This window comes from Hippocampus guttulatus, chromosome 10 (assembly GCF_054856545.1).
Source record: "Hippocampus guttulatus isolate MCC_2025c chromosome 10, RoL_Hgut_1.0, whole genome shotgun sequence".
NCBI lineage: Eukaryota > Metazoa > Chordata > Actinopteri > Syngnathiformes > Syngnathidae > Hippocampus > Hippocampus guttulatus.
The window spans coordinates 16,374,810-16,390,876 of NC_141270.1; the positions used below are offsets into that span (position 1 = coordinate 16,374,810).

At 43.0% G+C, this 16,067-nt stretch overlaps 1 protein-coding gene across 3 annotated transcripts in view; it reads left to right on the plus strand.

Annotated features, from left to right (window-relative positions):
- stk32c (serine/threonine kinase 32C) overlaps positions 1–14,472 on the plus strand; it is a 51,139-nt gene extending 36,667 nt beyond the window's left edge. For 2 of the 3 annotated variants that reach the window (XM_086121876.1, XM_086121877.1), the window contains 8 exons: positions 594–631; positions 1,445–1,534; positions 1,958–2,061; positions 2,352–2,468; positions 4,985–5,110; positions 5,357–5,485; positions 9,913–9,980; positions 14,162–14,472. In XM_086121876.1, the coding sequence (XP_085978002.1) occupies positions 594–631; positions 1,445–1,534; positions 1,958–2,061; positions 2,352–2,468; positions 4,985–5,110; positions 5,357–5,485; positions 9,913–9,980; positions 14,162–14,357 (868 nt within the window). In that variant the 3' untranslated portion in view covers positions 14,358–14,472. Of the gene's footprint in view, positions 1–593; positions 632–1,444; positions 1,535–1,957; positions 2,062–2,351; positions 2,469–4,984; positions 5,111–5,356; positions 5,486–5,571; positions 6,314–9,912; positions 9,981–14,161 lie in introns of those variants that run through there. The other variant, XM_086121878.1, reaches the window with a different exon arrangement.
- The last annotated feature ends 1,595 nt before the right edge of the window (positions 14,473–16,067 follow it).

A 16,067-nucleotide genomic window follows, 5' to 3' on the forward strand; every position in this document is an offset into this window, starting at 1 on the left:
TGGCAGACAATTTTAGCATTTGGTTCTTAAAACATTGGAAGTAATCGGCCCATGAATGCTTATGTTATGCGTTGTAGTGTGTGTAGTGTAATTAATTTGGCATCCCGCTCTGTGTTAATCATGTGGCTGGCTTGAGTGTGCCGGGAACTGCTAAAATATAATGTACTGATGTACCACTGAGTACATCTCAGTGGTGTGGTTGACTAATATTGAGCATATGCTACCAAACCTGTGCGAGCCTCTGTGAGATCTTCTGATGCATTCTGGCAGGAGTTCAATTCAGAATGCATACTTCCTGCCTGTTATCGTGTGATGGTCATGCTCATCCACAACACACGTGTTGCAACAACATGTACTTCACACTTACTGTACATAGGCCTTGAATCACCTCCCACGGGTTTTTCACATACACCCCAAATAATTTGTACTTCCCATACACATGTCATCTCAGTGAATCCTATTTACCAGACCAATACTAGGATTGATAACAGACAGTGCACTACTGTATTACTACATGGAAACATACTGTATTCATATCTGACATGGCATTGACTCTATGTACCGAATAAAGTTATTGTGTTTGTCTCCTTTAGAGATGTCAAACCAGACAACATTCTATTGGATGAGCAAGGTAAGGATGACATCTGGGTTTATAAACCGAGTTGGCTTGGTTGCCTAATTCCAGTTATTAGCTAGAGTCTTCCTTTGTGGCCTCGATGCATTACATTAAAGTATGCTAGAGATGTATTGTTCATTAAATTACGAAAATAATTGATTTTGGCAGCCAGTGAAATAAATGCGGAGGTTACCATCATTTAATGGAAAGAGTGATTTTTGTCAGTCAATTACACTGGACTAAAAATAAAACCCATTTCTTCCCATTCCTGCCTAAGCAAAATGCTCTCTTATTGACATCCACCAATATAGAGTTCAACAAAAATAAGGTCGTAAATGGCCAAATGTATAATTTCCAATATACCAGGAAGTTATTTTATGAATGATACACATTTAATTCGTCTGCCAATTAATTGGTAATGGGATTGGGGTTTTTTTTCTGTGGAATATCGGCATCTGCCTAAAAACAAAACAAAACATCCATATCACTTCATATCTCTCTGGCAGAGAATATACCACCTCAAATGCATACTGCAAGCTTTATTAGAACTGATTTAACTGTCACCTAGTGGCACAATTTTGTAAATGCACAATCAGCAAAAGAACATTCAAATAGGTTTTCAAAGTTTGAATTCAGTGTTAAATTTAACAGCACCAAAGCGTCTGGGCCGAATGAACCTATCGGCTCTGTTTTCATTTCATCTATAACAAAGTCATAATAGCCTAGGAAAGTTACAATCGTGTGATGCTCATAACCGTAACAAGGATTAACGTCTCTTTTGGTCAATAATGAATGACTCAAACTTAACGAGTATTTGTTTCCTCTCAGGCCATGCTCATTTGACAGACTTCAACATAGCGACAATAATAAAGGATGGAGAGCGAGCAACGGCCTTAGCTGGAACCAAGCCATACATGGGTAACATTGCAGCTGTATTATGTAATTTGCATACTCTTGTGAGTGTCTTGCGAAACATCAACAGGAGCAGGATTTTGGCCTTTGAATCCCCTAACTCTTGATACTTCATTTTTCAAATTCACATTGTACATTTCTGTCATTTATCAGTAATACAGTGCAAATGAGTGGAAATGTGAACGTTCACATCGCATGTTCATTTGTGATTTGTGTGCACCCCTAAATATTGTGTCCTGAAAATATCAAGTTAAGGGCCACTCTGCTCCTAGTAAATAAATACATTAAAGTTTGTCTAGAACCTTGGACGAGACGCTGCAGCAAAAGGTGCCAAATTTGGATGTCCGTCGATTTCCTCGTCGCTTCATGTGTTTGTGTGTGTGTCTGAAATCTGAACTGTCTGTACACTGTGACTGTGTTCCCTCTCAGCTCCAGAGATCTTTCAATCCTTCATGAATGGAGGGATGGGCTACGCATTTGAAGTAGACTGGTGGTCATTAGGGGTGACAGTCTTCGAAGTTCTGCGGGGATGGGTAAATTGTCAGATTCAAACTCTGAACTTGTCCTCCTTGTAGGAGAAACACACATTATTTCCACAACTTAGACCAGTTTCTCTGTCTTTTAATAATATATAATATGATTTTGTCAAAATATCCCAAAGATCAAGAAGCTTTACATGGGTGATTGATTTCACAGTTGATTGATGAGGAGGCACCCCAGAAATTCAACTCTTTGTAAACATTACAAAAATAATTTTCCCCTAACGATGACTTCTTTTATGTTTCTTTCATATTTCCTTCATTCCATGGTAACATGCATCCAGAGGCCCTATGACATACATGCCAGTAACTCTCTGGAGTCTCTAATCCAGCTCTTCAGCACAGTCAGTGTCCAGTACAGCCCGGCCTGGCCCAAAGACCTTGTTTCTCTCTTGAGAAAGGTAAGTGGGAGATATCAGACGTTCTTTGTGAGTTATGATGCAGATTGCCTTGCAAATGGATTTTCACCGCAGTAAAGTCCCCGAGGCAGCGGTCAATTTATTTTATTTCAGGTTTCCAAAGTTGTCACTGACAGCACAGTGGTGCACCTGCATGACTTCTATGGAGGCATCATGGGTTCCGTTGCCACACTGCAATTTTACCATGAGTGTGATTGGTTGTCTCTTTATGTGCCCTGTGATGACTGCTGACCATTCTAGATTGTGGTCTGCGAGGATAGGCTCCAGCTCAGCTGGATAAGTGGTTTTGGTTGCAGAATGGGTTTCACAGTGCGTTCCGATTTCAATCCCATAGAGTACGTACAGTATTTTCTTATCTGTAGTTTGTTGTGAGAGGGGTGTGAGGAATTTGTTTTAAAAAAAAAATACAAAATTAACATTGCAACATTTTCTTTTAAAAAAATGTTGATGGACTTTGACATAATTTAACATTTGAAGACTTTTTTTAAACCACCGCAAAAAAAAAATCTTATTTTGATCATTCCATCCACTCTGCTAATTACTCAACATTTTATGTGAATCTTTTAATATCAGCCCTTGTGAAAGAAGCCGATCTTCTGGAGCATTTTGTGGAGTATTCTGCTCGACATGTATGATGACTTTGTCTCTTCTTTCACTGTTTATCAGAAGAAATTAGAAATATATATATATATATCCATCCATCCATTTTCCGAACCGCTTGATCCTCACTAGGGTCGCGGGGGGTGCTGGAGCCTATCCCAGCCGTCTTCGGGCAGTAGGCGGGGACACCCTGAATCAGTTGCCAGCCAATCGCAGGGCACACAGAGACGAACAACCATTCACGCCCACACTCACACCTAGGGACAATTTAGAGCGTCCACTCAGCCTGCCATGCATGTTTATATATATATATATATATTCAAACATACCTAAATGTTTTTCTTTATTTTTGTGAAGGTGTGGTGCCTCCCCTGAAGTCACGGATTCTGTCACCGACTGGAAAATCCACAACTTTTAGGCAATCATGCTGTATCTACAAACAACAATTCTAAATTATAAGATTACCGGTATTTTATCTGTATGGCTTTACTTTTCATTGAATATGCATTTTATGTTTTATTTATTTCTCTACAAACACGGTTTTGTTTTGGGCCTTACTATCATAAACAAGGTAAATGTAGGGCATTAAGCTTTGTAAAATCAAAACATAATGAAATCAGAATCAATTCAAGAGCAGGCTGACAGGAAGAGCAGAGCAGATAAAAGGGTCATATCAGAGGTCGTGCTGTGGTCGATGGGAAATGGGTTGGCTACAGCTGCGGGGAACATGAGTGGAGACCCTCAGGAGTAGGAGGCAACAGAAGGCTTGGAATCTGACAAGGAGGCAGAGAAACTGTGGACCTTGTGCATGCTGTTTGTTGGGGGGTGGGGGGGGGGGGGGGTTGAAAATTAAAGGCATAAAAACCAAACCTTTCACCTGATTAACTCAATTTGATTAATCTGTTCAATGCTTACTAAATCAAGACTACTTTCCTCGAAAACAACTGCAGTTATTTTAGTATGGCGGTATTCTGTCATTGGAAGACAAGAGCTTGGGTATTATTTGGCACAACTATTGTGCACATGCACTGTGTCTGTGTGAATGTTCTGGATCGAGTGCGGGTCTTTTCCACTCAGCTGCTAATCGATTACTCTGTCTGGTCTCCAGTGAGACAGATCTATCTTGCCCTGCAGGAAGAAACTGCTGAAATCAACAAGGGGCGAAAAAGCACAGGAGTGTTACTGTGACAGCCAAAGTCACACACCATTATTTTTTTCTGCCATAAGTTTCCATAAAGTGAAACGCCATGAACAGTGTCAGTTAATTTTTCCTCTCTCAAAGAAGATGTCCACAGCAGTTGATGCACAATTTCGGGTCTAACATAACGGATGACTGATTGGATGAACACTGCCCCCTGTTGGTTTGTGGATTCACGTGGGTTTAAACGTCACCTCTAATGAATTTATTTAAGGCGCAGTGGAGGATTTTGCCAACTATTTTGAGCAGGGAGCTCAAAAAGGTGAACCAAATGTTCTAAAAAATGGGGAAGTCCCAGTTCGTGAATTATTATGGTGCTATTGGCAGTGTGGAATCAGCTCAATCGGGAAAGAATACTTTCAAGTATAGCCTATACTGCCAAATTCAGCACAGCGTTGCTGATGTGAAAAGTTGTGTCATGATTTAAGACTTGAGCAACCTGCTTCTGTTGTCCTTACACAAGGCTGAGATGTACACAACACACAGATCTATGGTATTTTATTGACTATATATTCATGTTTTATTTTCAGTCAAATTAAACCAACTACTCTCATTAGTTTTGATTTTTTTTTCTGAAACTGCTGTGTTTGAAGCAAAAACTCTCTGTGTGTGTGTGTGTGTGTGTGTGTGTGTGTGTGTGTGTGTGTGTGTGTGTGTGTGTGTGTGTGTGTGTGTGTGTGCGCGCGTGTGTGTCCACCAGCTACTTACAGTGAACCCTGAGCATCGATTCTCCAGCCTGTCTGACATGCAGACTTCTCCCTACCTCGCTGACATCAACTGGGATGCCATTTATGAAAAAAAGATGGACGCTGGATTTGTTCCTAATGTTAGTCTCAAGTAACCCAATGCAGACACACCCATACAATACTTTTTGCAGCTCAATCAGAGCACCTGCAACTACTCAATAATAAATGTCAAACTTGATTGTTGCTTTTTGTTGCTATTTGTTAATACTGTGTTTGTACGTTCCAGTATGTTTAGGTCCCTTGGAGCCTGATATCATTGCTGATTTGCAGACATGAATTGTTTGCTTTTAAATTCTCTCTTTTGGATTCTTCCTCCTGTCGTGCAGAAAGGTCGCCTTCACTGCGACCCCACCTTTGAGCTGGAGGAGATGATTTTGGAATCACGTCCCCTTCACAAGAAGAAGAAAAGACTAGCAAAGAACCGGTCCAGGGACAACAGCAAAGATTCACAGTCTGTGAGTATTATGTTTGATGACAATTTATTTCATACCCAAAAAGATTATTTTTTTAAATAAAATATTCTTACTCCAATACGGCACAGTGATCGACTGGTTAGTACTTGCAGAGGCGCCTTCCTGTGTGGAGTTTGCTTGTTCTCACCATGCCTGCATGCGTGGTTTTTCTAGAAAATGGCTGGCTGGAGGGATATTATGCCAGTTTTCATCGTACTTCTTCAACATTTCTCTGACAGTTGGGATAATTCTAACATCAATGTATTCACCTAATTCAAAACATTTCTGCAAGTATTTTCCACAGTCCACAAAGCTGCATATTTTCCAACCTTAGCCCTCCCAAAAGCCATTCAGGTGAATCAGACATTTAAAACAAAAAAATCCCATTCCAAAACTAAACATTTTCCACATTCCAATTATTTGCACATTACCAAAATTCTACACAATTTACAACAAATTACCCTAATTTGGCCAATACAATTTTAGGTGAGGGATTTATCTCCTGCTTTATAATTTCCTTACTGATTAAACCCATTCCAATTTCAAAATACTAAGATCATCTTTGGAATTATTTATCACATCTCCATCATAAACTTTCACGGTAAAACTCCCAAATGAAGACTTATTATACAAATTGAACTCCTCCTTCCGCATTCCTTGAATGATTCAAACCATTCCAACTTCACAACTTTCACAATCTACAATTCAGCAATTCGGTACTTCCACAGCATTTCAGATCAGCTTAAGTTATTCAGCATTTGCTTTGCTATTTCTGAAGAAGTTGCATCCTGTTGTTTATGATTGATGATCGTATCCAGTGGTGTTTTTGAATATTAGAATAAATCCTTAAAAAAACAGCCATTGTCTACTTTTAATTTTGCCTCATGTGTGTTTAAAAAAAATCATGAAAACAAAACAACCAATTTCAGTTCAGACACGTTTCAGAGATTGAGTTTCTTTTCTTTATAAGTCTAATTCAAACTATACTTTTTACCCTTATTGAGCTTTTAAGTATTTATAAGGCCTCCCACAGCTTCCTCTAGAACAGTGGTTCTTCACCTTATTAGAGGTACCGAACCCAACCAGTTCATATGCACATTCATCGAATTGTTCATTACTGAAAAATAAAAATATGATTCAAGAAGTGTTCCTTCAGTTTTGCCGGTGCGAGACTAGAGTTGCTTAACTTGGCATGACAAATCATGCAGATAGGATGCTGAGTCCCATTACGTTCTGTGATGCATGTGAATCCATGTGGTACATATTCTTCCGACCACACGACATAGCATAACATTCTAAAAAAAATCACACGACGTACTATCACGACAGTTGCACGTTGACTACTGAGCGAACTAAATGTGATCATCTGCAGCGGCTGTGACATAACTAATTGACATGTTGAGTCAGGCGTGTCTTTACCTCCATGGCAGAGTCTCCATCGAACCCCTGAGACCGATTCACCGAACCCCTGGGGTTCGATCGATCCCAGGTTAAGAACCACTGCTCTAAAATCACAAAATCTTATGCAACGACTTTACAATGATGCTGTGCAAATGTCGCCCTCACTTATATTTTCTCCTATTGCAGTGCCTCATGTTGTGTTTTGGGTTAATAAATTATTTGAGCTTTTAACTGATGCAACATATTAGACTTTAAATATTTCTTGAGGCTTGGTGAAAGACAGCGGCCATCTCGGGTATGTGGCTTCGGTGTACATGCGTGGGTTCTGTCTGGCTACTCCAGCTCCCTCCTCTAGCCTCAAAACATCCACCCACCGGCAACTATGTAATGAGTTCCAATGTTATGTTTGTCTAAAACACACAGTATGTCAGTATGTTGCAAACTACAACGACACTAATAAACTTTTCCATAAAGTCTTCCCTGCAGTACATCCATTCTATATAATCTGTTGATTTATCACTGTATATTTTGTATTCACTTCATGGTCCTTCACTTGGCTTTACGTATCATCGTCCTGACCATAAATGACATCTGCAGTAATCGGCACATTTAAAATGATGGAATCAATACAATCAATACTCGGACTCAATGTCCCCCGCATCCCCCAGGACATGGGAAAAGCTCTGTCGGAGGTGGGAGTTGAAACTCCTTCTGACAGGGGATTCCGCCAGGTGCTCCCAACAAACCCTCACAATACGTTTGGGTCTGCCAGGTCGGACCGGCATCTTCCCCCACCATCGGAGCCTACTCACCACCAGGTGGTGATCAGTTGACAGCTCCGCCCCTCTCTTCACCCGAGCATCCAAAACATGCGGCCGCAAATCCGATGATACAACCACAAAGTCGATCATCGAACTGCAGCCAAAGGTGTCCTGGTGCCAAGTGCACATATGGACACCCTTATGTTTGAACAAGGTGTTCGTTATGGACAATCTGTGACGAGCACAGAAGTCCAATAACGAAACACCACTCGAGTTCTGATCGGGGGGGCCGTTCCTGCCAATCACGCCCCTCCAGGTCTCACTGTCGTTGCCCACGTGAGCATTGAAGTCCCCCAGCAGAACAAGGGAGTCCCCAGCAGGAGTATTCTCCAGTACACCCTCCAAGGACTCCAAAAAGGGTGAGTACGCTGAACTGCTGTTGGGTGCGTACGCACAAACAACAGTCAGGACCCGTCCCCCCACCCGAAGGCGGAGGGAGGCAACCCTCTCGTCTACCGGTGTGAACCCCAATGTACAGCCGTTGAGCCAGGGGGCAATGAGTATGCCCACACCTGCTCTGCGCCTCTCACCGTGAGCAACTCCAGAGTGGAAGAGAGTCCAACCCCTCTCGAGAGAACTGGTACCAGACCCCAGGCTGTGTGTGGAGGTAAGTCTGACTATATCCAGTCGGAACTTTTCTACCTCGCACACCAGCTCGGGCTCCTTCCCTGCAAGAGAGGTGACATCCCACGTCCCTAGAGCTAGCTTCTGCAGCCGAGGATCGGACCGCCAGGGTCCCCGCCTTTGGCTGCTGCCCAGCTCACATTGCACCCGACCCCTTTGGCCCCTCCCATGGGTGGGGAGCCCATGAGAAGGGGGACCCACGTTGCCTCTTCGGGCTGAGCCCGGCCGGGCCCCATGGGTGCAGGCCCGGCCACCAGGCCCTCGCCAACGAGCCCCACCCCCACCCCCAGGCCTGGCTCCAGAGGGGGGCCCCGGTGACCCACGTCCGGGCAAGGGAAACTGGGTTCCATTTTTTTTTGTTGTTGTTGTTCATCATAAGGGGTTTGTGAGCCGTGCTTTGTCTGGTCCCTCACCTAGGACCTGTTTGCCATGGGTGACCCTGCCAGGGGCATAAAGCCCCAGGCAACTTAGCTCCTAGGATCATTGGGACACACAAACCCCTCCACCACGGTAAGGTGACGGCTCACGGAGGCGTTCAATGTCAAACCAGAACCCTTCTTTATTTGTCCTTGCAGTTTTTATTTTGTCAACACGTCATTTGAAACAGATTTCCCCTCAGTGTATTGGCGCAACAGTCTTGTGCCCATCAGAGTGTCGTGGCCTCAGTGACAATAACGTCAGCCCAGTACTGTTTTCCACACTATAAGGTGCACTGGATTATGAGGCGCACCTTCAATGAATGGCCGATTTTGTACTTTTTTTTCATACATTAGGCGCACAGCATTTCAGACACAAGCTACAATGCATCCACTGGATGGAGCTACGCTTAAGGAAACTACAACAGAACGATCAGATGTCAGTAAAACTAATTTCATAAAGCAGCCACACTGTTCACTTAACCAACAGCAAGTTATAACATTGACTCGTTAACGTTGAACTCTCTTGCCGCTGCTCTATTTCCATGTTCAACTGCGTAACCAATCGCCTTAAGTTTGAACGCTGCGTTGTAAACATGTCTCTAGCAAGGAGCCATTTTGGGGTTGACACTGTACCGTAATGACCATACACAGGGTGCATCTCATTTTAAGGCGTGCTGTGAGCTTTTAAGAAAATGGAAGGCTTTTAGGTGCGCCTTTTAGTGCGGAAAATACGGTATGTACTGTTTGTGTTTATACTGTTTAATGTCCGCAGCATGTGTACACCCAGCAAGCAGAGACATGAAACTTGCAAGTGTGTATGGGTGAAGCCTGTGTGTTGTCATGCTGGGTTATTTCCAAGGTTATATTAAATTATGAAGCCTTCAGAGCTGTTGTCATGGCCTCAAGAGCTTTTACAAATGTCAGCTTTTATTTTTGTTGTGGGCAAAACATCCACTTTGATGAAGACAATTCATGACGTGTAGTTGGTGGGGAGGGACTGAAAATGAAACTGATCTCAGAGGTTACAATGTCACTTTTGATGCAAACTGACATTGGCATTTGTTTATGCCACGAATGAGGACGATGGTGTTGATATGTGAGATGATCAAGATGGATGCACTTGAATAGTCTGACTGTTTTTTTGTTTATTTTGTTTTTTTTGCAGGAAAATGACTATCTACAGGAGTGCCTTGAAGCAGTGCAGCAAGAATTCATGATTTTCAACCGAGAGAAGTAAGGCAAAGCTGCACCTACAGCTAACTGAGGCTGGCTTGACACCACCTGGTGCAAATGACGGAATTCTGATTATTTGCTGCCAAGTGGCACAATTTGGATGTAGATCGCGGATGCTTAAAGGGGGAAAAAGACACATGTAATCAGATACCCTCAGATTGCAATCTGGCCTCAATTAGGCAATCTATGGATCTACTGGGTACAAACACAAAATTGGTGCACACACACACACACGCACACGGACACACACACAAAACCTAAGCTAAATCATAACTAGATCTAGCAGCAAAGACAAATAAGGAAAAGGATTGCCGACAGCAACCATTGTGGTAATATCAAGGTTCCTCCAATTAAAGGGCAGCCAGGACACCTAAAGAGTTTGTAATGGTTACTATTGTTTTGATTTGACCATTTTAAGATATCCTTTATTTGTCCCACACTGGGGAAATTTACAGTCTACAGCAGCAAGAATGTGGGTAGAAAGAAGAAAAAAACTAACACCGTTCAATTAAGTGCGCTGCTGGAGAGGCAGCCACTCAGGGGGCGCCATCATTAAAAAATTGACACCTATAGTTATTTGCATGCATTTTGGGAATGTGGTGATGCAGGCTATTTCACATGTTCAGTATATGGAAACTGTGATGTGCGTCAACTGGGAAAGACTCTTCATTGGATACTGTCACAAAAATGTGTAGTAATTAGCAGTTCCGCTTAGCATTTTGAGCGAGTACAATGCTCCACATGCATGTTAGAGGTAAGGAAGAACCCATTAAGTGGTCGAGCAGCTGGATAAAGGTGTGAAAAGAGGAATTTATTTTCACCGTTTGAGTCATCGAAGCAAGGAAATGTCTGCTCCAGAATCACAATGGCACTACTCATCTGTTCATCATCTGTTGTCAACAGTTTTTCCTCGGTGCCAAGGTCTTCGCTCTACTGAGTGACAGTCTCATAACATATTGGGTTATTAAGAACAACAATTGCAATTTGGGCTGTTGACTGAGCAGTCCAAATGATTTTTTTTAGAATCATGTAAGTTGTGTTTAGTTGTTGCTTTCCGCAAATTAAATGTAAAATTAACAAACACGACAATCACAGTTTGTAAAAATAAATTCACCTTAAAACAGGATATTATTTAATTCCAAATTCAAAAAAAAAAGACGGCTAAGCAACTCAGCAGATACAGTGAATTAAGCAGGATGAAATAGCAAAGGTTTGGTTGAACCGTAGTTGGTTTTACAGGATTAGCATGTTAACCTTTTCGGGGACAGTGGTTACAACGGTGGACAGGTCATCATGTTAACAGGTTGCAGGGTGCATGAAAGGATTACATTCCATTTATATATGTGCACACTACTTTGGTAAATCATGATAACAGTTCCATCATGTATTGGTTATCTCAACCCTTTTTGGTTCTTTAAATGGTTGGTTTATTATCGACCCAGTTCTGACACTGCAGCAGTACTGAAAGCCTTCTTTATCAGAAATGACTCATTTTGTTCTAATTTGGTGATTATTGATGAGTTCTATTTAGAATGTGGTGACTTCCCCACCCACATCAAAGGCCACACATTGGACTTGGTTTGCTGCTCTGGCTTCTCCCCCTCCAAGCCCACTGCTGATGTTTTTCCTGAAACCGATCATTTCCTCCTCACTTTTAACATCGTACTCCGTCTCTCTACAATCAAAACCTCCCGCCTCATTTCTTTTCGTAATACCAAAAATATCAACATTGACACCTTCTGCTCCATTATCGACCGTTCCCCGCCCCCAGACGCCCTTTCAAACCCGGATGACCTCACCGCTCACTACAATGCCTGCCTCACAAATATTCTAAATTCTCTCGCCCCCCTGAAGACCAGGACTGCTTCATTCTCTACATCTGCCCCCTGGTTTACACCCGCTCTTAGAGCATTGAAATCAAAAAACCGCCAACTTGAGCGACTCTATAAGAAAACCGGTCTCACCATCCATAAGGACATGTACACTACCCATATCACTAAATACAAGGACCAAATTGCACAAACCAAATCCAGCTACTACTCCGGCCTCATCCTCTCCAACGAAGGAAATTCAAGAACTCTCTTCTCCGTCATGAACAAAATCCTCCGGCCACCAAACTCTCTCCCCCTCCACCTGTACTCCACAGCAACCTGCAACTCCATAATGGAACACTTCAATCACAAAATCCTTAAGATCCATCACCAACTCCATCAAAACCTGCCTGCTCCCCCCCCATCTGAACCTTCTTCTCCTTGTCATCTCTTCTCCAGTTTTGTTCCACCAACGACTGCTGAATTATCCAACCTCATACTCAAATCCAAGCCCACCACTTGCCAGCTTGATCCCCTCCCTTCATCCCTTGTTAAATCCTGCCTTCCTTCTGTGCTTCCTCTCATATCTGCTATTATCCACTCCTCACTCTCTTCTGGTATTGTCCCATCACTCCTCAAAACTGCTGCTATCATCCCCACACTGAAAAAACATGGCTCTGACCCCAACAACTTTGATAACCTCCGCCCCATCTCCAACCTTCCATTTATCTCGAAAATCCTTGAAAAAACTGTTGCTGCTCAACTCCACTCCCACCTGTCCCTTCACTCTCTCTATGAACCCTTTCAGTCCGGTTTCCGCCCCCGCCACAGCACAGAGACTGCCCTAATCCGTATTGTGAATGATCTCCTCATAGCATCTGATTCCGGTTTAGTATCCATCCTCATCCTCTTAGACTTGAGCGCTGCCTTTGACACAATCTCTCACCCTATCCTCCTCAATAGACTCTCCTCCATTGGTCTCTCCCACACTCCCCTCAGTTGGTTCCACTCCTACCTCACTGGCCGCACTCAGTTTGTCCAGCTCAAATCCTTCACCTCAAAGCCCTCCCCAGTCACCACAGGTGTACCACAGGGATCTGTCCTAGGTCCCCTTCTCTTCATCATCTACCTCCTGCCTCTTGGCCATATCCTCCGCAAATTTAATATCCACTTTCACTGCTTTGCTGATGACACCCAGCTCTACCTCTCCTGCAAGCCAAACTCCATACTCCCACCCCCCTCCCTCACCTCTTGCCTCTCCGAACTCAAAACATGGTTCACAACAAACTTTCTTAAATTAAATACTAATAAAACGGAAGTCCTCCTTCTTGGCACCAAATCCACTTTATCCAAAGTAAACCGTTTTTCCTTCAACATTGACAGCTCCCTAGTGTCCCCCTCCCCCCAGGTTAAGAGTCTGGGTGTCATCCTGGATAGCATGCTCACCTTCCACTCGCATATCAACACCATCACCCGCACTGCTTATTTCCACCTCCGCAATATTACCAGACTTCGCCCTTCCCTCACCCCCCGCACCACTGCTATTCTTGTCCACAGTCTTGTCACATCCCGCCTTGATTACTGCAACGCTCTCCTCTTCGGCCTACCTCAAAAGTCCCTTCATAAAATCCAGCTGGTCCAAAACGCCTCTGCTCGCATCATCACAAAAACATCTTCCCAGCAGCACATCACCCCCGTTCTCCAACAGCTTCACTGGCTCCCTGTTCAACATCGCATCAATTACAAACTGCTTCTATATACATATATGGCCATCCACAACCTGGCCCCTCCTTACCTATCCGACCTTCTCCAGGTGCATATCCCCTCTCGCTCCCTCAGATCCTCGTCCTCCCTCCGCCTGTCAGTGCCCCCTGCCCGACTGAGCACCATGGGAGCCAGAGCCTTCAGTCACGCTGCTCCAAAGCTCTGGAACAACCTACCTCCGGACCTCCAAAACTGCACACCTCTTTCCACTTTCAAGTCCCGTCTAAAAACACACCTGTTCAGGATTGCCTACAACACATAGCTCTTCCATTTCCTATGTTTTTATGATTTTATGATTTTATGTCCTGTTTTTATATAATATCTCGTTTACTAATTTTTACATTGTATTTTCTTATTGTCTGTACAGTGTCCTTGGGTGGCATGAAAGGCGCTTTTAAATAAAATGCATTATTATTATTATTATTATTATTATAATATCACAGCAGAACGGCTCTCATTAAACTTTTAACATTATGTCTTGCATTCTACAAAATCCATTACTTTCCGGGACCTAAAAATAGCACTGTATGTGTCAAATATTAATGCAACTAGATTATTATAACTGTGTGGACTGCGTTTTTTTAAATATTTTTTTCCTGCTCTCAGGTTGAAAAAGCGTCAAGAAGAGGCTCATAGCGAGACTGGGGGAGATGATGCCAGCGGGGATGGCGATGCGGAGGCTGGCGGCACTGACGACGACGCGGCCGAGCCTGAACCGGAACAGGAACCCGAGCCAGAGCCCGAATCCTCTTCCAAACTGAGCATGTGTGGCTCGGTGTGCTCCTCCCCTGGCAGCTGCTAGTGCAGTGCCACATCAGCTCATGGTGCACGATAAAGAATGAAGGTCTCTCAGTGCCATGCCCATAGATATATTCTTTCCTCTCTCCTTTCCAGTAGCCAGGAGCGGTGGAACCACACAGCAGGGGTGGGGGGGGGGGGGGGGGGGGTGGAACAGATGCACTGCAAGACCCAATTAATTTTATTCTGTAGCTCCCTTCCCCGGTAAGGCAAGAATGAAGCAGATTCTCCACCGTCTTGTCAGTCCTTCACAATGCTCCAACTTCTATGCAATGTTACACTTCATTCACAGCATGACAGAGTATCACATGCTAGGAGGTGAAGCAAAATGCTCGGCAAATCTGATGCCATCCTCAGCAATAGCTGTTCCTGATATTTTGGTGGCTTTGGTGGTTTTAGTAGAGATGCTTTCCCTCGCCGCCTCTTCAAAATGAGCCTAGGATGACTGAATTATTCAACGTGCACAGGCAGTTTTACAGTTTTAGCTTGTCTCTGCTTCACTCCTCCCCACAGCTTCTCTTATGTCACGAATGCCCTAATTCAGAGTGATTGTTTTGTTTGTTTTTTTCAAGATGTCCTGGTGTGCTTCTATTGCCGCACCTTCATAAAGTCATTCACATTTATGCAACAGTGACCAACTTAATATTATTTGCATTATTCACATTTAAACCATAAATCAAAAAGACGCAGTGTGTCAGATGTTGTATAAACTCTGACTTGAGGTATGTCCCCTTTAGGAGTAAATGTCAAGAAGCTGGAAATTAGATTTGCTTCTCAAAATGTTCTCTTTTTGTTCGGCAAATGCTCTGGAAGTAGCCAGTGAAAATCGCCTTCCTGCAGTGCTCATCCTGGGGATCGAACTGACTGGCTGTCAGCATTTCAAATAGTTTTCACAATCAAGTCCAATAATTGCCATCGTGGTACGTTTAAGGCGAGACCATTACTCTCGGTTTAAACACGTGGGAACATGTAGCAATGATCCAACTTAAAGCCCGTCATAAAATGAAAAACATGTAAATAGCGTAACTGGTAGGTAAATAACGTCACCACAGTTTTATGTGGGGCTGCAAACTCGACACATTTAAACTCAACTAAAGAAAGAAGCTTGTGGAGTGAATCCTTCGCATTGCTTCATTCTGCTCTTCGCTCCAAGTGTGCAGGCACATCTTGTAGGCAACATAGGCCAAAGCTTTTCTACCATTTGCATAACCATTTCTAAGGAAGTATGTGAATGTACGTGTCTCTCTTCTTTCTGTATGGCATGGATTTAATAGTCCACTGTATAGTCATATTGCCAATATGTAGAAACTCTCAGAATTCAGGTACCGGAAAGAAGGGAATTTAATGACATGCAAAAGTGCTGATTTGGTCTGGGAGCTGGATAACTTAATTTAGCTATGGTATGACCTAAAAGCTTGCAGTCAGCTGTCAACCTACTCCTACTTTTGTTTTGATGTCATCCACAGGCACTTGTATCGAAAAGTTGACGTAAGAGATTAAAATTGTCTTATATATCGGTCATAATTTAAGCGTATTTACTATTTTTAGCAATCGTCTGGGATATTTATTAGTGTTTGAACAAGAAGAAAGCTTTGCTAAGCTAGGCTAATCAACTTTCAAAAACTTACAGCGGTACCTCTATGGTCAAAAACAATTCTAAACAGGATGTCAACTTCTGAATTGTTTGGATTTCGTTAAGTAATCCAAGTAAATC